At 39.4% G+C, this 24,471-nt stretch overlaps 1 protein-coding gene across 1 annotated transcript in view; it reads right to left on the reverse strand.

The window, feature by feature from the left end:
* Window positions 1–794: 794 nt before the first annotated feature.
* RFX7 (regulatory factor X7) overlaps window positions 795–24,471 on the reverse strand; it is a gene marked incomplete at both ends in the record, with an annotated part of 164,116 nt that continues 140,439 nt past the window's right edge. The window contains 5 exons of the mRNA XM_079700410.1: window positions 795–4,073; window positions 5,684–5,979; window positions 9,267–9,474; window positions 10,121–10,193; window positions 11,483–11,617. Coding sequence (XP_079556536.1) covers window positions 795–4,073; window positions 5,684–5,979; window positions 9,267–9,474; window positions 10,121–10,193; window positions 11,483–11,617 — 3,991 coding nt within the window. The remainder of the gene's footprint in view (window positions 4,074–5,683; window positions 5,980–9,266; window positions 9,475–10,120; window positions 10,194–11,482; window positions 11,618–24,471) is intronic.

Here is a 24,471-nt window from a genome sequence, read left to right on the forward strand (position 1 = left end):
ATTACAGTGTTTGGAATTACTTGTTTGTGTGTGTGTGCACATGCGGGCATGTCTCTGTGTTAGCTCCATGTTAAAATCAACATTTTAAAAGAAGACTAATGCAAGGTCACAAATATAAATGGCTACTAGTTTTTCCTTTTAAATATTTTAGCGCAGCTTTTGCTTTCCTTACATTAATATTTAATTTTCCATTATTTTCTCCTATTTAAGCCCTTCGTTGCAGGTGCAAATGGTACTGAAGTCCCAGAAAGTCCTACAGAGATTTTTTTTCATTCTACAGTAGCTCTATGCTTCAAGCCTAAATACTTATAATAACCTGAATATTATCCCTGTTTCAAGGAAGACCTTCTTGTCTACAGTTCACCTTAACTATGATTTCATATCTAAATGATAATGCCAACAACAAAAATATCCTACACCTAAAATCAATGGTTTCCTCTAAAATCTGTGCAGATCAACCAATGCCTTAAAATAAACTTATACAAAATAAAGATCTAGACTGCTCTCGTAAAAGCTGGTTATTCTTTTGTTTACTAGCAAATAATGATTAAATGGGGAACATTATAAAATTGAAAACCTAATATTTGTTTTTCTACAGCCTACTCTCTTCAGAAACTTGTTAAGAGCTGAGGCGAGTCTAACCATTTCCTACTGAAGAAGAAACCGCTTCTGCAGCAAACTCTTAAAATGTCACAATTAATAGTAAGTGTTTCTGCTGCGGGAGGCACTTCCATTAAGACAAATACAATACATATGTCTTTCGATACAGTGTGCTACATATTATAAAATACAATTTAACCCAACATTTCAACAGTAGGGTGGTCCTTGCTTTCTATCCATTCAAAACCTGATGAAGTCATAGAGCTCATGGATTCACTGCAAATTTGTTGAAATAATGGGTCATTCTTTAATTCTTCCAGTGTAGCTTCATCATCTTGTCCCTGCTGACGACCTGGATCAAACAGTAGATTTGGATCTAAAGCGTTCAAATCATTGATGCTGCCTGAGAGCTCAGAAGACAACCTGATGTCGCTAGAAAAATCAGACGCAGGATTAGTGAGATCAGATGCTACCTGACCTACCAGCTGCTGGTTGGTTTGCAAGCTGTCTCCACTCAACAGGTCTTTAACAGTGCTACTGAAATCTAATTGTTGCTCTCCAATTTCTGATTGTGCTTGATTATCGCCAGGAGAAAAACTGATCTGATCGGTGCTATTACTTTTGGTGAGGTAAGATGGTGCTTGGAATTCATAAATAGAAGTGCTGGAGTCGATCATATTCTGCGGATTGGCACTAGGAAAGACAGTGGAAGTTTCCAAAATCTGAGTGAGATTCATCCGGGCTGTATAATTGGAGGGCAGGTTGTTCATGCCCAAACCTCTCACTGCATCATCATTGTCAGAATCAAGTTTACTCAACAAAACATTGGTTATTTTTTTACTGTTTGTTTGCTTCTGAAGAGCATTTGGGAAGGCTGTTTGCATCATGACTGTCAATGGAACTGACTGACTTCTTTGAGCTATGTTGTTGGCACATGCATCCGTGTGAACGTTTGTGAAAACATGAACTTCAGGGGTTACTGGACTTCCAAAGGGGGTCACATTAGATCGGGGGATATTAGATACTGGGTAGAGGGTGCTTCCACTAAGATTACGTTGGCGATGAACAGCAGGGCTCACGCTTCGGCACCGGAAGTTGCTGCTGGCCGAAGAGTTAGTTCCTTTATTATCAAGAGGGGCAGGGACCGCAAAGCCCTCCTGTTTGTTGGTGTTACTTACAGTGGCACCTTGATGCTGCACAGGAGAGACAGGAGTCAGACGACCAAAATGAGTGTCATGATGTCTGGATTGAGACTGGTAAGACTGTCCAGGCACAGCAAAAGCATGAGGTTTCCTGAAACGGTCTTCCACTAGTTCCTGATAGCTTGGGAGAATGCCATGGCCAGAAACGGATGAATTACCGACCCCACTATACCCATTATTCATCCATTCAAGCTTGGTTTTGTCGGGGTGTGTGGCCATGGGTCTCTGCATCGGTTTCACAGGACTACTTGAGACAATGCTGGCGTCATGATATGCCATACTGGAGCTTATTGGGGTAAATGCAAATGGATTCCTGCATTCCACGGGGCTGGGAGGGACACTGCTGCTGCAGTTAGAATGGGGAGTACCGATGGGTGTGTGTCGGCTACTTCCTAAAGCACTATCCACGGGCGTGGTCTGGGCCAACCTGGAGCAAGGGCTCTCCCGTGACAGGCTCTGAGACCCAGCAACCACTTCAGATGTGGGGGTGGGGGTGGGGGTGGGGGTTGGGGTCGGGGTGGGGGTTGGGGTTGGGGTGGGGATCGGGGTGCCATTGCTACGGATGGGGTGGTAGAAGTGGGTGCTGGGGGCGTGAGATGACGCTGGAGCGCCTGGAGTTACAGACTGACTCTGAAGGGTCATTCCCAAACAGTTACCGTAAGCATGGGAATTGTTCATTGACATCTGCTGTTCCATGAGTACCAGCTCCTCTACAATACTGTCCTGGGTAAGCTCCTCATCGAAAGGAAAGTAGCTTTCATTTGCTTGGGAAACAGAAGGCTCGAACTCCTTCAGTTCGGACTGTAGAGGTAACTGATCTGAAGACTGTGCTTGCATTTGACTCAGAGAAGATTCTTGCATCTGGCTGTGTAGTTGCTGGGAATATGTGCCCTGTGGCATTCCTTCTAATTCCCAAACAGACTTCTCTAAGTCATTGATATCAGAGTGCTCAGGAACTGTCATGACACTGATACCTTGCTGCTGTTCACAGCCGGCAGATAGAAACTCAGAATCCTTAGTGACCTGTTGCCATTCATTTGGATTAAAGCTGCCATGCGATTTTGAATCACTGTCCAAGAGAAAGACACTGCCTTCAAGCTTTACTTTTATATCTGGAGATGATGATGGCGTGGTTTGCTGTTCTGAAGCTAAATCACTGGTAACAAGAGCAGAGGAATTCACGGGTTGACTTGCCACTACGTGCGAGTTAACATTTGTTGATACCTTGCTAGGAATCTGAGAACCTGCTGCTGAACTTTCTGTTTTCCCTGAATGTGGAACCTTTTGGTCCTTCTTAACACTGCCTGGTTTCTGACCTTCCGAGATAACTGCAGAAAGCTGTTCCACAATTGGTTTCTTTACAGGAGGCACCTGGGACTCTTGCAATGCAGAAGACAGCCGCTTTCTTGGACTTTTAGTGCATAATTTAGGGTCTTTATTTATTGAGTCACCATTAGATGGTGAGCTGGTGCTGGTGAAAGTTAAGTTCTGAGTGGCAACTGAGAGAGTGATAGTGCTTTGATTATTGCCTGTTGAAGTGCCTGGCAGAATTTCATTACAGCGATTTTTACATTTGGTCCTCTGGTCACAGACCTTAGTTGCTTTTATTTCATTAACACCTTCATTGGAAGGTTTTTGCACTACTCCCTCTGTATTACTCTTCTGCCCCGAGAGGGCACTAGGTGTTGTTTTGGGCAGGTCAGCCCCATCAGAGTTCTCTTGGCACTGTACAGGATGCTCATCTGATGACATCTCAGGTTCCATTTTGACTTCCACAGCAGATGGTCCCCCGGTGCTGCTGGTCCTGGATCCAGGAGACTGAAGTGAAACAACAGAACCATTCTTGATCTGTGGAATGGTCCTTGATTCTTCCGTTGCTCCTGCAGCACTGTTTACTGAGGCAGAATGTTTCAGAGGGGCACTACTGTTGCTGGGTGTGAGCGATATTGCTGTCATTTTCACCACATTTAGAGAACTCACGTGTGACGTGGGTACAACAGCGGTTTTGATGGGACTACTAGTAAAGAGGACAGTAGTTGGAGAGCGGATGGTGAGGGCACTGGTGTTGGCTGGTTTGGGTAAGATCTGAGGGTAGCGGTGACGGGCAGAGCGATCCCCCCCAGGACTGGCTGGGACGTGCTGAGGAGTCTTTGGTGCCTGCTTCACAGACTGCATGTGCTGAGTGACCACCTGTACATTGAGGGGAAGAACTTTGCCGTCAGAAGAACTCATTGGACTTGGTGAAGTTACCAGTTGCCTGGTCCGTTGGACCTGTTAAAAAGGCGGAAAACAAAAATATCAGCGGTAACAAGTCTAGAATATAAATAGCAATTCATATATTCATTAGTATTAAGGCATTTGATACAAGTAATGCTAAAAAGAAAAAAGAAGACAGTTTGTATGTTAGACAAGAGTTTTTAGACCAGATTCGATAGGATCAGACAAGAAAATACTATAATAAATGCAACATAGTGTAATATAGTTACCAAATACAATGATATGTAAGAAGAGTATTAAGACTTCAATGAAAAACTTCACATTTGTGATGAATACTTGCTAAAACAATGAATTTGAAGGAGGTTATAGGGAGCAGAAATAAAATCCTGAAGAAACATGCAACGATAAAGGTATCTAACTGGAGTCTGTGGCAAGATGACTCACTCACAGGGGAGACTGTCTTATAAATGGATCTCCCTTGGGCATTACTAATTAGTAATTACTAATTACTGCTGCCTTCCCCAGTTTTCTCTACAATGAACAGTGCAAGAGTATGGTTCCCAGGTATTCCATGTTTCAATAACATGATGATGATGATGATAAGGATAATGATAAGAACAGGAAAAACCACAAGATACTATATTTCCCTAATAACATCATAAATAACGACATAAAATACCATCCTGCTTTAGCATGATGCACTCTCATTTTATTTTTATTTATTTATTTTTAAACATTAAAAACAATTATTAATTAATTAATTAATTAATTTTTGGCTGCTCTGGCTCTTTGTTGCTGCATGTGGGCTTTTCTCTAGTTGCGGCGAGCGGGGGCTACTCTTCGTTGTGGTGCACGGGCTTCTCATTTTGCACGGGCTTCTCACTGCGGTGGCTTCTCTTGTTGTTCAGCATGGGCTCTAGGAGCACGGGCTTCAGTAGGTGTGGCATGCGGGCTCAACAGTTGTGGCTCATGGGCTCTAGAGCATAGGCTCAGTAGTTGTGGTGCACGGGCTTAGTTGCGCCGTGGCATGAGGGATCTTCCTGGACCAGGGCTCGAACCCATGTCCCTTGCATTGGCGGGCGGATTCTTAACCGTGGCGCCACTAGGGAAGCCCATGCACTCTCATTTTAAAAGCCTCTTCATCATAAACTCAGTTGTGTGAGACAGGCAAGGAGTAGACCATAACCTCTATTTGTTGATAAGAGACTCAGAGTAGCTTAGAGATTTGCCCAAGGTCCCATGTCCAGCAAGCCATTGAGACAAGTCTATGTTAATGTATTACCAACACATATTACAATTTTGCTCCATCTGAATGTTAAAAAGGAAAAAAATATAAACCAAAAAAAGTTTGTAATTGTGTCACCTTTGCTTAGCTAGAGATGAAACAACTCTGAAAATGACTCATCTCTTACATAAAGCTCTGACCAGTTATGTGCAAACTTGTATGTCTTGTAATTTCACTTCTGTTCCTTTTATAGCTCACGCTGTAATCAACAACGTATATCCTGAATAAAAGACAACCGACTGAAGTGAAATCGTGTGTGGTCACAAAATCAGTTTATAACTGAATCTACACCTATACTTGCCTCCTTCTGTGCCACTTTAAACTAAACAACTGACTTCCCACAATCCCAGTAAGGCCAAATGCTATTTAATGATATTACCGGAATGGGACTAGGGACAGCTGCCACAACGATACCGATAGGCTGAGGAGAGAGGATTGCAGGATTTCCATTAGAAAGACTAGTCACTCCATTGGTTGTAGCGCCTTCTGATTTTTTTGCTGAGGATTCTCCTGGCAAAGGGGATTGTAGTTTCTGTTCTTGTTGCTTCTTCTGGATTTTCCGTTGCAACTGCTGTTTAGCGTCAATAGGAGATGGCAGAGTCTTCACTTGGGGCTGAAAGGAATTACTTTCAGCTGTAGGTATAAAAGCAGAAGGCTGGGTAATTCCTTTAATTCCTGAAAATAAACAGAAAGTAAAGCTAAAATACTCTTTATAGAAAGCAGTTACAACTCAATTTCTAAGACTATGTAGCCATTTACTGGACAAAGCAACCAAACCCAGCAAATTTTAACTCACAATTTCTTTATAAAGCATAAATATTACACTTCCAGTTTATAAACATTTGTCAATATGGTTTTAACTGACACCTTAAAATATGGTTCAACTTAGATGACAGCTGTAGTTATATCTGCAATAATAGATGAAGATTTTGAAAAGAGTAGTAGCTATGTCACTAATGTGCAAAAGCTAAGATAAATGCCAAGATAACATGTTTTACATTTTATCAGATGTCAGAAAAATCTTCCTTCACCCTTCTCTAATTAAGAAATTCATGCATTTTCATGATTTTAATATTCAGTCCACAAGGGGCACTCAATAAATATTTGCTGAAACCATCCATATCTTAGAAAAAAATTGTATGGGGAAAAGAAGTCTTTAATTCTACATGAATTTCACAAAAATAGGTAATACAATTTTAACTGCTTTAATTAATTAATTAATTATTCCAGTATGACCTAGGAGAAATTAAGCAGAGTTTCTTAATAAGACTGAGGTTAAGATATTCTAAAAAAGGGTCGCTGAAAAAGCTTTTTAAAGTAGTAGTAAGATCAACACTGAGAAAAAGGAATGATAAAATAAGCAAGGGATAAATTTTAAGAAAACTTGATTATGTAATATGACTAATTTTTCAAAAGCTCATTTCACATTTAGGAAGTGGCATTAAGATCATTAGAAAGTGAGCAGGGGTCAGTAGAAACAGTGGAGAGAGGCAAAGGGAGGACACCCCTGTCCTGCTGGCACATCCTGACCTTCCCTTCCCCAGCCGTTTCTGCTTTTCATCTTGTTAACAGCAACAGCTTCGGGAGTGGGAGACGGGAAGGAGGGAAAGTGACTGTAAACTCTAACCCACACACTCACTGCTCAACAATCCCACATGTTCTGACCCCTCTTTTATCACCTAAGTACTATTCTTTCTCCTCAAATCCAACTCGAATTGCACTGCTCCCATCCGGTCTGCAGCCTCGGCTCTGGCTGCTCAGCACCTGCACCCGAGAGCCTGTGCCAACCGCTCAAGCTCGCTGTCTCATGCCTCCTGCTAGGGTTTCTGGACAGGCATGAGTTCCAAGCAGCTGCTTACAAAGGACATCTGTAATACAACCTGTTCTTAATATGGAGATGATACTTACAAAAAAGCAAATGCACCTTCAAAGGATGAAGATTCATCACTACCAAAGATATTTTTAAAAGTGGCAATGGGGCTTCCCTGGTGGTGCAGTGGTTAGGAATCTCCCTGCCAATGCAGGGGACACGGGTTTGAGCCCTGGTCCGGGAAGATCTCACATGCTGCGGAGCAGCTAAGCCATGTGCTACAACTACTGAGCCTGAGCTCTAGAGCCCGTGAGCGGCAACTGCTGAGCCCAGGGGCCACAACTACTGAAGCCCGTGCACCTAGAGCCCACGCTCCACAACAAGAGAAGCCACTGCAATGAGGAGCCTGTGCACCACAACGAAGAGTAGCCCCCGCTTGCTGCAACTAGAGAAAGCCCGCATGCAGCAGTAAAGAACCACTGCAGCCAAAAATAAATTAAAAAAAAACAAAGTGGCAATGGCTGAGAACGAAATTTCAGAAGATGTTAAAAAACAGCCTCCCAAGCTACTTTCAAAGAGTGAAAATGCCTACTTATATATGTGATTTTTAGTATTTTAGTTTAAAAAATATACCTTTCTTCACACTTATGCCTTAAAAATCCATTCATTCAACATTTCTTTCAGTGAGACTATGTGAATAATGTGGGAAATAAGAAGATAGAGATGTCTCTGTTTCTTTACCCCATGATACCTCCTAAGTCCTCAACTTGTGAAAGTACTCTTCTGGGTGTCAGTAGGGGTAGGAGAAAGAGAACACAGAAAGTTGAAGGGCCCATATCTTTTAGAACCTCATTTTGCCAGAAGCTAGGAAGATAGTCTGGTGTAAAGGAGTAACCTGGGTTTTGGAGAAGGACAAATCAGGATTCAAATTCTGGCTAATTCCACTACTTATCTGACTATGGACAAATTACTTAACCTCCCTAAATCTGTTTCCCGATCTGTAAAATGGGAATAAATATCCCCTATCTTACAGGACCACTGGGAAAATAAATGAGGTAACAGATGTGAGCTATCTAGCTAGATAAGGCTGACTAAGCACTCTCCTGCCCCTGTGTAACTATATAAGTGTACAGATTAGAGCCATCCATTTTATATCGAGACAGGAAAAATTATGATGAGGCTCTTGTAAAAGGCTATTTTGCTGATATTTATGGTCCTCAATTGACAATAAAATGAGAGAACAGAACAATCTCTCTCACACACATACTGCAAATGCTTAAAGCTTCTGATAAATTTAAACAGAGAAAAAGGATTCCTTATTAAAATAACGAAGTTAAGATAGAAAAGTAAAGTTATTTAAGAGTAAAATTATAATTATAGTTCTGGCTGTGATAAATCTACTGTTTCATATTAATAAATTTTTTATAGAAGTTATAATTTCCTAGAGTAATAACAAAATGTATTCACTCTTTTTTAGGTTTATAAAGTATGACTGAAATAAGACATTTAAAAAATTTCATTAAAATAGATACTTTACACAGCTATTAATTTAGGAGGGAGTTATTATTCCAACGATACTGTCTGTCTTAATACTGTTAATTCTTAAGTTCTTATCTGAATAAAAATACTCATTGAATGCATATTAAAAAATCACTCTTGCTACTTCATAGTAATGCTTCACATGGTTTATTTTTTGTGAGACTAAGGTACCTTTCACATTGTCCAAAGATCATTTCATTTATAAGTATTAGTTTTGGGGATAGGAGTCTTAGCAAGTAATTAAAAAACTTAACCTTACTTTTTACTTGTAATATTTAATTCATTAATTTAGAAACACATATATACTTAAAAGTACACATACACATATTCTTTAAACTTTAAAACAGCAATGGAAAAATTAATGAAATACCAACTAGGAAATCATAAAAGCTTCATACTTAAGCAGAGCAACATACAAAGTTTATCATGAAAGAACTATTATTATTTTTGTTAGCTCAACAAGCCCATCTGAATTTAGTATTAAGGGAAGTAAGAGTGAATGCATACAAATACTAAAAAGACAAAGGAGGTTTTTGGCTAAGCTCTTCTTTTTACTACCAACTCTAAATATAGTTAACACCCTGTCAGTTTTAGCTTGTTAATAATTTTGTACCTGGTGGTGCTGCGGCCATTACAGTTAGAGCTGCCATCGACTTGGTGCCTATATAGTGACTTTTTACAAGGAAGCGGGCTAATTCCAAGACCGTGTCAAATGGCTGGCTTAACACTTTCTGGGCCCATTCACACACAAGACGGCAAGCAGAAGTGATAACTTCCTCATCAATATTTTGAAGCTGCCCAGAAGGTTCAGCTCCTTCCAACTAAACAAAGGAAAAAGGAAAAAAAACGTTTAAAAGAAAGTTCAGAGAAATTAAATTGAAGCACACTTAAGATACATGTTCTTAATCAGGAGATACAATATAAAACTATTGGGTCAAAGTAGTACTAAGTGACTGGTACTGGCAGGCATAAAAGTAGAGACCTGCAAATATGAGGCCTATGCCTATACCCACTGGTGCACGGCCACCAGCAGTGTTGTGAATATAACATTTAAACATATATTGTTAAACATATATGGAAGCTAACAGATCTTTTGAATTTTTTAAAAAGCCTTTTCTAACATCAAGAAAACAAACTATGCCATAAGCCGCATTTTCTCTTCTGAAAACATTCGTTCTACACGTTATTCTATAAGTTAAATTTTCCTCTTGACAATATATACCGTAGATATATCTACAAATCAGGAACTTTAGATCCATCTTTTTTCTCCTTAATTTCATGAACCACGGTGATATAAGTCATATATGCTAACAGTTACCAGCCACTGTTGAATTTTTTGGCTCATTTATTCAGTAAAAGACAGTTCCTGGTCCCTGGTTTTATCCAAATGAGACCATGCAGGATCGTTTCAATGTTGATAATAAGGTACAATTCTACTTATCAAAAAGAAAAGGCAGAAATTCTTACCGCATCCCCAGTTTTGTGAAAATCAAGATTGGGTAGTGTTGGCATATGAACAAAAGCTTTTTTTCTTAGTCCACTGTAGCAATATGTAATAAATGGTTAAGGTCTAAAGTACTCGAAATTAAATGAACTGTTTATATAGTTAGCACTTGAAAAGTAACCATATATGAAATGAGAATAAAATCAGCCTGAGATACCATCTACTTTCTGAGTTCTTCAGTAAAAGAAAACTTAATATTAGAAACTCAGGACACCTTTACTCCTTTGAAACTGAAACAGTCCTTGTAGAATGTTACTGGCTTAAATGGAACAAAATGATTTTCATCTGTTATAAATTTTATGAATAAATGTTCCTAATAAGCTGTGCCAGCCACCAGTAACAAACAGGTCAGAAGGAAAGGAATATCCAGATGGAAACCTGGCAGAGAGAAGGGAAACTTTAGTCCAGGGCACTGGGACAAAAACAACTCTTAAGAGTGTCACAAGAGCTTTAACCTTTTCACTTCTTTTTTTCCACTGAAACGTAAAGGATTATCACCTGTAACATGCCAAAGACACACGAAGACATTTTTGTTTGTACTCAGGAAACAAGACTCGGTCGTGCAACAACTGGTTAAAGAACACCTGGAGCCGTTTTAGAAAAGCAGTCTCTCCCCTTCCCCTCTACATCTCCTCCACAGCAGAATTTTATGTTTTGAAAAAGGCCAAAAGCTAAGCAGAGAGAAATGATGTATTTCTAATATGATACAGAGACCCTCCATGTTACAATCTTCTTCCAAGGGTAGGAAGAACTTTAGTAAACTCTTAATTTTAATTTCCTTACTTCTGTTTGCTCCTAAGTATTTCTCTATCACGAGAGGGGCCTTTTCTATGCCCTGGCTTTAATTTTAATATAGCCTTTAAAGGGTTGGGTGAAAATATAGAGAACACTAATCTTACAGCACAAGTTCCACAAAAAATTTTTTTGAATGTTGTATATATTGCCAAGGAGATCCCTATGTTTCTAAATTAGAGGAAGGAAAGATGAGAAACTAACATCTTTCTCCACTTTCACTGATATAATTTACAACTGCTGTACTGTGGCGTGCCTTAGTAATTCTATAGTTAAGGAAAAGAAGATCTGACCATTAAGAACACATTATAGTGACAGAGTAAGGTGAAATCTACCACAATCCTGATAACCACTCTTCGTTATTTCTCTTGCAGTGTGATAAACAGCTGGGAAAATACAATTTACAATTATTCTAAGTACTTTTGAGTCGTTTATATTTGTTGATTTAAATTTATTTCTAAATATAGTTGCTAGTTGAACTACAGCAGCAGACGTTCTGTAATAAGTGAGAGCTTAAAGAGATTACTAAAAACCATTCTGGTAAAGGATATTTAGATTTGCCTCTTGTGCCCAGACGACGTGCCTTCATGTTTGGAAAGACATTTTTCATGATCTTTCCAAAGTCAGCAGCACTTAATGGATGGTAACCAAGATTGTCACAATAGCTCCTGCAAAAGAAGGAGTGATCAATTCAGAGAGAGCAACAGAACTCAGAATCACATTAGCACAGTGTTATTTCAGTCCAATTTGACCCCATGAGAAAGTGAAAAAACACATCTTCAAGTCATTCACCACAGTTTTCACTGATACATGCTCATCCTTCTTTAAAGACTAACTCAGGCTTACTTAGCTTGTTTCATCCTCAGGGTACACAGTACTACTGCTTTTAATAGCAAAAACTTGCAGTAAGACATTGGCAGTACAAAGTTTTCCAGCTACAATCCAAACGTGCATTCTGAAATGAGAATATCCAGGCTCGACCAGTAGGGCTATACGTTTCCACATATATATCAAGCTCACATACTGGAATAATTTCCAATGTAAACATTATGTGTGTCAGACATTAGAGACAAAACTACTACATAGTTTGGAATAGAAACACGATGTATTAGAACTAAAAGGGACCTTAGGGATCATCTATACCAACACTCTCATTTTACCAATAAGGGAAAAAAATGAAGGCACAGTGTTCTCACCCCCCTCCCCCATTATTGCAAGAAGAAAGTACCTTGTAAGGCAGTAACTTCAAGTGGGACCAGGGAAACAAGCCAAGTCTTACCTACTACTAGATCAGGTGTTCTGTTTTTCTCTACAGCTGCCAGTCATGGGTAAAAGGCCAATTCCTTCTCTACCAGTTCAGCAGCAGGAAAATGCCATGTCCTATTCTGGCTACCAAGGCCTCCCTCACAACTGTTGGCCTTTGGGAGAACCGCTACCAAAGAGCAAGTCAGAGGAATTCCAAAATAACTCAATCAAATCTCCCCAGCTCATCCCCCATTTCAGCATCAACTAGAGCAGCTTCTTGAGGAAGAAGTCATGCAGTAGAGAGCCAAGGAAAGAGGTTTAGGATGAAGAAGGAAAACCACTGGAATGGGCTGCATATAATGGTAACTGGGACTTGAGTTCTTGTAGATGGCTGAATATCCTAGCAACATTCTTGAAGTGAACTGAATTCCAGAAGTCAAATTAGTAGAGACTCAGGAGAAGGTTGGGACCCCTGGGAGCCTTAATAGAGAGAACAGGGTAGGTCTGAACACTGGTGTTTTTCTTGATTGTGCCCTCCCTATCTCAGCACCAAATACCACACACTTCTGTTGGGGGTGGGGCTGAGGGGAAGGAGAAGTGTTGTCTAGCAAATGCATTCTCAACAATGCTGCAGAGTAGGGAGAAGGGAAAGGAGCTAATATGTATCGAAAACTCCCTCTATAAGGAATATTAGATACATCATATGTAAGTTGAGACTAATACTCCAAATGGTTCAGGGGCCAAGGTTTAAAGCACAAAGTGAAGGAGTGACTATTTGGGGGGGCTGACAATTTAAATGAATTGCATCAAATCATAACCATTTCAGTAGCAAGTTAAATTGGTCATCTTTATGGTTTAAACCAGCACAGAAAGAAAATGTGAATGATTCTTTTCCACCTTAGGGACTTGATACTTGTTTCCTCTACCTGGAATATTTTCTTACCCTTCAAGCCCCTGCTTGTTATGATTTTGAAAGGGTCTCTACTGACCACCCTATCTAAAGTAGTGCTCTCCTGCCATACCCTCACCATATTCCTTGTGTGTGTACTTTCTTTTCTTCGCCTGACTTAAAATTATGTAACAGCCAATTTATTTGTTATGTATCCTCCATTAGACTGTAAGTTCAAAGAGGGCAGTGACCATATCTATCTGGTTCATCACTGTATTCTCATCACTAGGAACAAGACTGAAGAGTCATATTATGCCCACGTGTCACATTAAACCTTAATATGACATACAACTTAAAATGACTTTAAATATGACTTAATAAGTATGCCATATTTAAAATGACAAGAAACCTTAAAGAAACACATAAAACAAAGCAAAAAAGAAAACAGTAACCACTGGCTCCTATGACAGCACTGGTAGATGGGCCTAAAAAAACTGAAACCAAATAAAGAGAATCAAAGCAATGAGTCTAATGAGAGATATAATATCCATTCTATTCTCCTTTCGTGATTTAGGTTTTGATATTTTTTTCATTATATTAGTATACAAAAGTTCTTTATTTTGGCAGAAGGGGTAGGTGGAAGGTTGGCAAAATTAAGTATCAGGATGACGAATGCAAAATTTGCTTGTCAAACTGAACTAATCCTGAGTGTGATTTCAGAATGTGACCATCTAGTTTCATCTGGTTTCTGATTCTTATTTATTCCACTAAAAGCAGGGAATTCACTATTTGGAAGAATAACAATGAACTTACCTTTAAAATACTCTTTAGTGGATAAATATATAAAGTATCGGTTGGCCAAAAGGTTCGTTTGGTTTTTTCTGTAAGGTGGCTCTAGTAGCACTTATTGCCTTTAACTTCATTCAAAACAATTTTGTTAGATTGTATGTGACAGCTGTCATATCAGTGTGCATTTAAAAAAAGACATCAAAACTGGTGAATTTTTGTGTAGCCATTTTAATATTGAAGATGGAGAAAAAAAGCAACATTATTTCAAGAAAGGTAGAAACGCAACCAAAATGCAAAAAAAAGATTTGTGCAGCACATGGAGAAGGTGCTGTGACTGACCGAACGTGTCAAAAGTGGTTTGCGAAGTTCTGTGCTGCAGATTTCTCGTTGGACAATGTTCCACAGTTGGGTAGACCAGTTGAAGTTGATAGTGATCAAATCAAGACATTAATTGAGAACAATCAACGTTATCCCACGTGGGAGATGGCTGACATACTCAAAATATCCAAATTAAGCATTGAAAATCATTTGCACCAGCTTGGTTATGTTCATCGCTTTGATGTTTGGGTTCCACATAAGTTAAGCGAAAAAAACCTTCTTGACCGTATTTCCACGTGCGATTCTCTACTAAAACATAACGAAAACGTTCTGTTTTTAAAACAAACTGTGACGGGCGATGAAAAGTGGATACTGTACAATAATGTGAAACACAACAGATCACGGGGCAAGCGAAATGAACCACCACCAACCACACCAAAGGCCGGTCTTCACCCAAAGAAGGTGATGTTGTGTATATGGTGGGATTGGAAGGGAGTCATCTATTATGAACTCCTTCTGGAAAGCCAAAGATTAAGTCAAACAAGCTCCCAATTAGACCAACTGAAAGCAGCACTCCACGAAAAGCATCCAGAACTAGTCAACAGAAAACACAGAATCTTCCATCAGGATAATGCAAGACCACATGTTTCTCTGATGACCAGGCAAAAACTATTACAGCTTGGCTGGGAAGTTCTGATTCATCCACTATATTCACCAGACATTGTACCTTCGGATTTCCATTTATTTTGGTCTTTACAAAATCCTCTTAATGGAAAAAATTTCCATTCCCTGGAAGACTGTAAAAGGCACCTGGAACAGTTCTTTGCTCAAAAAGATAAAGTTTTGGGAAGATGGAATTATGAAGTTGCCTGAAAAATGGCAGAAGGTAGTGGGAAAAAATGGTGAATACGTTGTTCCATAAAGTTCTTTGTGAAAATGAAAAATGTCTTTTATTTTTACTTAAAACCGAAGGCACTTTTTGGCCAACCCAATACTTTGTAGACATATAATAAACAACTCAAATTATACCTCCTGAATCAAATAGTAGGCAATGTTAAGAATAAAACTGCTTATGGTTCAAAACTCTATACTTTTGACACCTTACATGTCAAAGAGAAAATAAAGAGCGCCTCAATTTGAAAGTAACAATAACAATACCCAGACAGGTCATCAATTTCTTTAATTTTGTGAAATTAATGAACTGGAAATGAGTTCAGAAGGTTGTATAGTTCAACTTCCTGCCAGTTGTGGAAATGGCTATCCTCCTGAATGATGGGTTACCTCTGAACACTTCTCCTGATAGGAAGGGCTCTATATTGTGACGTGGCCTATCCAATTTTCAGTGGTTCTAATTTTCAAAGAAAAATAACTTCATTATTACAGGCTCTTCCCCATTGAGAAGTTCTAGACATTCAGTGACACTGTTTAATAAAATTAAGTATTTATAGGCTATCTATCCATAATTTTGAAACCAGGGCTATATAAGATGCCATATGTCATTCCAGGCCATGTGGAGATCTTGGATAGTTTACATCTTGTTTTCCTGCTTCATAACTAAACTGCAGGTTGATCAAGCAAGATATGGTGTCAGTTAACACCTAACTCAGCGTCAGATTATATTTATGCAAGACTCAAAAAAGGGGAAGGTACAGAGAATGTTCTGTTCACAGGATAACTAACACTCTAATGCCATTCTTCAAATGAGATTTTTCTTTTGGTCTTACTCTTTTTTTAAAAGTATGCTTTACAGACTTTGAAATTAAGCTTAATATTTAATATGGCCATGAACATGTCACTCAAAATCCTCAGTAGCAAGTCAGTCTTCAATGTTTATTCATACCATTTACAAATAAACTATTAAGTTAAAGGTAAACATTGTTTAAAGGTACAAAAATACAAATAAAAATCATAAAAGACTTGTGGCAAAATATAGTCATAGGATACATAACAATACCTGGACATTTTTGGACCGCATTGTATGTGTTACATCATTTAATCCCCCCAACCACCTTGAGGCAGGTTGTTTTTTTTGTTTTTGTTTTTTTCCTGCGAAGCTGTTTTTATAGTTCTTTTGAGACATTAAATTTCAAAACCCATTATAAATAAGCCCCTATTTTCTTACAGATGTTAAAAAAATGGCCTCAACATTATTTATATGAAAACATTCACACATACTTTAGTATACATAAAGTATATGTGTTATCCATACTGCCTAAATGTCAGTTAATGAGGATGGTGACAGTAGCTCCTAGAATGCAATTAAGCTGTCTCATTGCAATGACACATTATTACCTATAAAAAGATTGATGCAAAAGATAATCCTTACATTATTATGTAGAAAATAAAGAAAACAGCATGTGTATAAAATGTTATAAAGTCCAACTGCTTTTATTTATAAGAACATGCTTTCAATTTGTGTACCAAAAATTCTAATTTGGCTATGGACTCCTACAATTCAAGGCATATACTTCTGACTTAATGTATGCTTTCAAGATTTTTTATTTTTAACCTCTTGACCGAGTTCACTCATCTCTCCCACCCTCTACCATCATCATTTGACAACAAACAATATATTATCTGTATCTGTCAGCTTTTTTAAAAGGAATTTTTAGTTTCAACATGTAAGAGAGATCACATTGTATTTATCTTTCTCTTATTTCACTTAGCATAATGCCCTTGAGGTCCATCCATGTTGCTGCAAATGGAAAGATTTCATTCTTTTTTACAGCTGAATAATATTCCACTGTATATACACACAATTTCTTTATCCATTTATTCATCAATGGACACTTAGGTTGTTTCCATGTCTTGGCTATTGTAAACAGTGCTGCAGTGAACATGAAGGTGCTTATCTTTTTGAGTTAGTGTTTCATTTGTCAGATATATACCCAGAAGTGGAACTGCTGGATCATATGGCAGTTCTATTTTTAATTTTTGAGGAACCTCCATACTGTTTTTCACAGTGGCTGCACCAATTTATATTCCTACCAACAGTGCACAAGGGTTCAATTTTCTCCACATCCTCACCAACACTTGTTATTTGTTATCTTTTTGATAACAGCCATTCTGACACATGTGAGGCGATATCTCATTGTGGTTTTGATTTTCATTTCCCTGATAATTTGTGATGTTGAGCATCTTTTCATGTACCTGTTGTCCATCTTTATGTCCTCTTTGGAAAATGTCTATTGAGATGTTCTACCCCATTTTAAAATCGAATTACTTTTTTTCGTTATTGAGTTGTATGAGTTTTTTTATACACTTTGAATATTAACCCCTTAACAGATATATGACTTGCGAATATTTTCTCCCATTCAGTAGGTTACCTTTTTATTTGGTTGATGGTTTTCTTTGCTGTGTGGAAGTTGTTTGGTTTGATATAGTTCCACTTGTTTATCTTTGCTTTTTAAAAATTTTATTTTTGGTGTCAGATTAAAAAAATCATCGCCAAGGCCTATGTCAAGGAGCTTGCTACCTATGTTTTCTTCTAGGAGTTTTATGATTTCAGATCTTACGTTCAAGTCTTTAATCCATTTTGAGTTGATTTTTGTGTACAGTGTAAGATAGTGTTCCAGTTTCATTCTTTTGCATGTGGCTCTCCAGTTTTCTCAACTCCATTTAATGGAGAGACTGTCCTTACCCCACTAATTTTGGCTCCTCTGTTGTAAATTAATTGATCACATATGTGTGGGTTTATTTCTGGGCTCTCTATTCTGCTCCATTCAACTATATGTTTGTCTTTATGCCAATACCATACTGTTTTAATTACTATAGATATGAAATAGAGCTTGAAATCAGGGAGTGTGATGCTTACATGTTTGTTCGTCTTTCTCAAGATTGCTTTGGCCGCTTGAGGTCTTTTGCGGTTTCATACAAATTTTAGAATTCTTTGTTCTATTTCTGTGAAAAATGCTATTGGAATTTTGATAGGGATCGTATTGAATCTATAGACTGCTTTGGGTAGTATGGACATTTTAATACTATTAATTCTCCCAATCCATGAGCACAAAATCTCTCTCCACTTATTTGTGTCTTCTTCAACTACTTTCCTTGATGTCTTGTAGTTTTCAGTATGCAGGTCTTGAACATCTTTGGTTAAATGTAATCCTAGGTATTTTATCCTTTTTAATGCAGTTGGAAATGGGATTGTTTTCTTAATTTTGCTTTCTGATAGTTTGTTATTAGTGTGTAGAAATGCAAAAGATTTTCGTGTATTGATTTTGTATCCTGCAACATTACTCAATTTGTTTATTCATTCTAACAGTTGTTTTGTTGGAGTCTTTAGGGTTTTCTATATATAACATCATGTCACCTGCAAATGGTGACAGTTTCACTCCCTCCTTTCCAATATGGATGCCTTTTATTTCTTGTTCTTGCCTGACGGCTCTGCCTAAGACTCCCAATACTATGCTGAATAAAAGTGGAAAAAGTGGGCATCCCTGTCTTGTTCCTAATCTTAGAGGAAAAGCTTTCAGCTTTTGAGTATGATGTTGACCGTGGGCTTGTACAATATATGGCTTCTGTTATGTTGGGGTACATTCCCTTCATAGCCACTTTGTTTTTATCATAAATGAATGTTGATTTTTGTCAAATGCTTTTCCTGTAGCTATGGAAATGATCATATGATTTTTATCCTTCATTTTGTTAATGTGTTGAATCACATTGACTGATTTGTGAATGTTGAGCCAGGCTTGTATCTCTAGAATAAATCCCACTTGATCGTGGTGTATGATCCTTTCAATGTATTGTTGAATTGCTTGCTAATATTTTTTACATCTGTATTCATTAGGAATATTGGCCTGTTAATTTTCTTTTCTTGTGGCATCCTTGTCCAGTTTTGGGATCAGGGTAATGCTGGCCTCACAAAATGAGTTTGGAAGAGTTTCCACACCTTCTATTTTTTTTGAAGAGTTTGAGAAGGATAGGTAGTAATTCTTCTTTGAATGTTTGGTGGAATTCACCAGTGAACCTGCCTGGTCCTGGACTTTTGTTTGTTGGGAGGTTTTTGATTAGTGATTCTGTCTCCTTACTAGTAATCAGTTGGTTCAGATTTTCTATTTCTTCATGATTCAGTCTTGGTAGGTTGTATGTTTCTAGGAGTTTATTCATTTCTTCTAGGTTGTTCAATATGTTGGCATATAACTGTTCAAAGTAGTCTCTTATGATCCTTTGTATTCTGTGCTATCAGTTGTACCATCTCCTCTTCATTTCTGATGTTATTTGAGTCCTCTCTTTTTTTCTTGGTGAGTCTAGCTTACAGTTTTTCAGTATTGTTTATCTTTTCAGAGAACCAGCTCTTATTCCGTAGCATGTGGGATCTTCCTGGGCCGGGGCACGAACCCGTGTCCACTGCATCGGCAGGTGGACCCTCAACCACTGCGCCCCCAGGGAAGCCCCTACTGTGTCTTTTAAGGATGATGTTTCCTTATTGATTTTCTGTCTGGATGATCTATTCACTGAGATAAAGGGGGCATTAGAGTCCGCTACTATTGTTGTACTGGTGTCTGTTTCTCACTTCAAGTTTGTTAATATATGCTTTACATATATAGGTCCTCCTAAGTTGGATAAAAAAATATTTTATAAATGTTTTATCTTCTTGTTGGGTTGGCCCAATATAATGTAATGTCTTCTTTGTCTCTTATTATATAGCCTTTGTTTGAAAGTCAATTTTGATAAAAGTATAGCTATCCCAGCTTATTTTGGTTTCTACTTTCATGGAATATCTTTTTCTATCCCTTCACTTTCAAGTCTTTGTGTGTCCTTATATCTAAAGCAAGTCTCCTGTAGATAGCATATAGATGGGTTTTGTATTTTATCTATTCAGCCACTCTGTCTGTCTTTTGATTGAAGGAGTTAGTAAATTTACATTTAAAGTAAATATTGACAGGTATGTACTTATTGCCATCTTATTTGTTTTCTGGATGTTTCTGTGGTTCCTCTCTGTTCCTTTATTCTTCTCTTGCTCTCTTTCTTTGTAGTATGATGACTTTCTTTAGTGATATGCTTGTACTGCTTTCTATCTTTTGTGTGTTTCCTATAGGTTTTTGCTTTACGGTTACCATAAGGCTTACATATAAAAACTTATAAGAGTCTATTTCAGGTGGTTAACACCTTAAATTTGATTACATTCTGAAGTTCAACGTTTTTACTCTGCCCTCCAATGTTTTATGTCACATTTTATATTTTAATCTTCTGTATCCATAAGTTATTATAATCATAGTTTTACTACTTTTGTTTTTTTTATCTTCATACTAGCTTTATTACTAACCCATTTACTATATATTTACTTTCTCAGTGACACTTATTCTTTCATATGTTTTCTTGTTACTAGTTAGTACCCTTTCTTTAGAGCTTATAGAGGTCCCTTTAACATTTCTTGTAAGGCTGGTTCATGGGTGATAAACTCCTTTAGCTTTTGCTTGTTTTAAAGTCTCTTTATCTCTCCTTCAATTCTGAATGATAATTTTGCTGGATAGAGTATTCTTGATCACAGATGGAGATTTTTTTCCTTTAGCATTTTGAATATATTGCAGCAATCCCACTGGCTTGTAACGTTTCTGCTGACCAATCTGCAGGTAATCTTATGAGGGTCTGCTTGTACATAACTAGTTTTTTCTTGCTGCTTTTAAGATTCTCTCCATGTCTTTAACTTCTGACATTTTAATTATAATGTATCTTATCTCCATTTTATTAAGAATTTTTGCTGAGATTTTACCTTGTTCTTTCATTTGGAACATATATATATATATATATATTTTTTTTAATTAATTAATTAATTTATTTTTGGCTGCATTGGGTCTTTGTTGCTGTGCATGGGCTTTCTCTAGTTCCGGCAAGCAGGGGCTACACTTTGTTGTGGTGCACGGGTTTCTCATTGTGGTGGAGACTGCGGGTGGCGGAGGGGGAAAGCTTCGGAGTAGCGGAGGAGAGCACAGCAAGAGGAGTGTGGAGGGCAAAGCGGAGAGATTCCCGCACAGAGGATCGGTGCCCTCAGGCACTCACCAGCCCGAGAGGTTTGTCTGCTCGGCCGCCGGGACGGGCGGGGCTGGGAACTGAGGCTCGGGTATTGGGTTTCAGTTGGAGCACAGGGAGAGGACTGGGGCTGGCGGTGGGAAGAGAGCCTGAAGGGGTTAGTGCACCACAACTAGCCCGGAGGGAGTCCGGGGAAAAAGTCTGGAGCTGCCGAAGAGGCAAGAGACTTCTTCTTCCCTCTTTGTTTCCTAGTGCGCGAGGAGAGGGCATTAAGAGCGCTGCTTAAAGAAGCTCCAAAGACGGGCGCGAACTGCGGCTAAAGGAGCGGACCACGGAGATGGGCGTGGGACACTGGGGCTGCTGCGGCCGCCGCCACAAGGCCTGTGTGCGAGCGCAGGTCACTGTCCACCCCCGCTTCCGGGGAGCCTGAGCAGACCGCCACGCCGGGGTCCCGGGATCCAGGGAGGGTTTCCCCGGGAAAGCACACGGAGTGCTACAGGCTGGTGCAACGTCACGCCGGCCTCTGCCGCCACAGGCTCGCCCCGCACTGCGTGCCCCTCCCTCCCCTCGGCCTGAGTGAGCCAGAGCCCCCAAATCAGCGGCTCCTTTAAACCCGTCCTGTCTGAGCGAAGAACGGACGCCCTCCGGAGACCTATGCGCAGAGGCGGGGCCAGGTCCAAGGCTGAGACCCGGGAGCTGTGAGAGCAGAGAAGAGACAGGGAAATCTCTCTGTGCAGCCTCGGAGGCAGCGGATTAAAGCTCCACGGTCCGCTTGATGTGCCCTGCGTCTGTGGAGTGCATGAATGGACAGCGAATCATCCCAAATTGAGGAGGTGGACTTTGAGGACAAGACTTAAGACTTTGCCCCCTTTTCCTATTTTTACAACGAATTATCCCAAATTGAGGAGGTGGACTTTGAGAGCAAGATTTTCTATTTTTTTCTCCCTGTTCTCTTTTTGTGAATGTGTATGCGTATGCTACTGTGTGAGATTTTCTCTGTATAGCTTTGCTTCCACCATATGTCCCAGGGTTCTGTCCGTCAGTTTTTTGTTTTGTTTTGTTTTGTTGTTGTTGTTTTGTTTTTCAATAACTATTTTTTTATTTTAATAACACTACTATATTATATACTTCATTCTATTTTATCTTCTTTCTTTTTTTCCTACCTTCCCTTCCTCCCTCCCTCCCTCTGCCCCTCCTTTCTTTCTTTCTCTTTCTTTCCTTCCTCCCTCCCTCCTTTCTTTCTTTGTTTCTTTCCTTCCTCCCTCCCTCCCTTTCTTCCTTTCACTCTTTTTCTTTCCTTCCTTCCTCCCTCCCTTTCTTTCCTTCTTCCTTTCTTTCGGTCTCTCTTTCTTTCTTCTACTAATTCTTTCTTTCTACTTTTTCTCCCTTTTATTCTGAGCCGGGTAGATGAAAGGCTCTTGGTGCTGCAGCCAGGAGTCAGTGCTGTGCCTCTGAAGTGGGAGAGCCAACTTCAGGACACGGGGCCACAAGAGACCTCCCAGCTCCACATAATATCAAGCGGTGAAAGCCTCCCAGAGATCTCCATCTCAACACCAGCACCCAGCTTCAGTCAACGACCAGCAAGCTACAGTGCTGGTCACCCCATGCCAAGCAACTAGCAAGACAGGAACACGACCCCACCCATTAGCAGAGAGGCTGCCTAAAAACATAATAAGGCCATAGGCACCCCAAAACACACCACCAGACGTGGACCTGTCCACCAGAAAGACAAGATCGAGCCTCAATCACCAGAACACAGGCACTAGTCCCCCCCACCAGGAAGCCTACACAACCTACTGAAATAACCTTAGTCACTGGGGACAGACACCAAAAACAAGGGGAACTACGAATCTGCAGCCTGCAAAAAGCAAACCCCAAACACAGTAAGATAAGCAAAATGAGAAGACAGAAAAACACACAGCAGGTGAAGGAGCAAGATAAAAACCTACCAGACCTAACAAATGAAGAGGTAATAGGCAGTCTACCTGCAAAAGAATTCAAAATAATGATAGTAAACATGATCCAAGATTCTATTTCCAAGATCCAAAATCTTGGAAATAGAATAGACAAAATGCAAGAAACAGTTAACAAGGACCTAGAAGAACTAAAGATGAATCAAGCATCGATTAAAAACACAATGAATGAAATGAAAAATACTCTAGAAGGGATCAATAGCAGAATAACCGAGGCAGAAGATCGGATAAGTGACGTGGAAGATAAAATAGTGGAAATAACTGCTGCAGAGCAAAATAAAGAAAAAAGAATGAAAAGAACAGAGGACAGTCTCAGAGACCTCTGGGACAACATTAAACGCACCAACATTCGAATTATAGGGGTTCCAGAAGAAGAAGAGAAAAAGAAAGGGACTGAGAAAATATTTGAAGAGATTATAGTTGAAAACTTCCCTAACATGGGAAAGGAAATAGTTAATCAAGTCCAGGAGGCACAGAGAGTGCCATACAGAATAAATCCAAGGAGAAACAGGCCAAGACACATATTAATCAAACTGTCAAAAATTAAACACAAAAGGGCTTCCCTGGTGGCGCAGTGACTGAGAATCTGCCTGCTAATGCAGGGGACACGGGTTCGAGCCCTGGGCTGGGAGGATCCCACATGCCGCGGAGCAACTAGGCCCGTGAACCACAACTACTGAGCCTGCGCGTCTGGAGCCTGTGCTCCACAACAAGAGAGGCCGCGATAGTGACAGGCCCGCGCACCGCGATGAAGGGTGGACCCCGCTTGCCACAACTAGAGAAACCCCTCGCACAGAAACGAAGACCCAACAGAGCAAAAATAAATAAATTAATTAATAAACTCCTACCCCCAACATCTAAAAAAAAAAAATTGAACACAAAGAAATCATATTAAAAGCAGCAACGGAAAAACAACAAATAACACACAAGGGAATCCCCATCAGGTTAACAGCTGATCTCTCAGCAGAAACTCTACAAGCCAGAAGGGAGTGGCAGGACATAATTAAAGTGATGAAGGAGAAAAACCTGCAACCAAGACTACTCTACCCAGCAAGGATCTCATTGAGATTTGATGGAGAAATTAAAACCTTTACAGACAAGCAAAAGCTGAGAGAGTTCAGCACCACCAGCTTTACAACAAATGCTAAAGGAACTTCTCTAGGCAAGAAACACAACAGAAGGAAAATACCTACAATAATGAACCCAAAACAATTAAGGAAATGGGAATAGGAACATACATATCAATAATTACCTTAAATGTAAATGGACTAAATGCTCCCACCAAAAGACACAGACTGGCTGAATGGATACAAAAACAAGACCCATATATATGCTA

The sequence above is a fragment of the Hyperoodon ampullatus genome (assembly GCF_949752795.1).
Source record: "Hyperoodon ampullatus genome assembly, chromosome: 3".
In the NCBI taxonomy this organism is placed as follows: Eukaryota; Metazoa; Chordata; class Mammalia; order Artiodactyla; family Ziphiidae; genus Hyperoodon; species Hyperoodon ampullatus.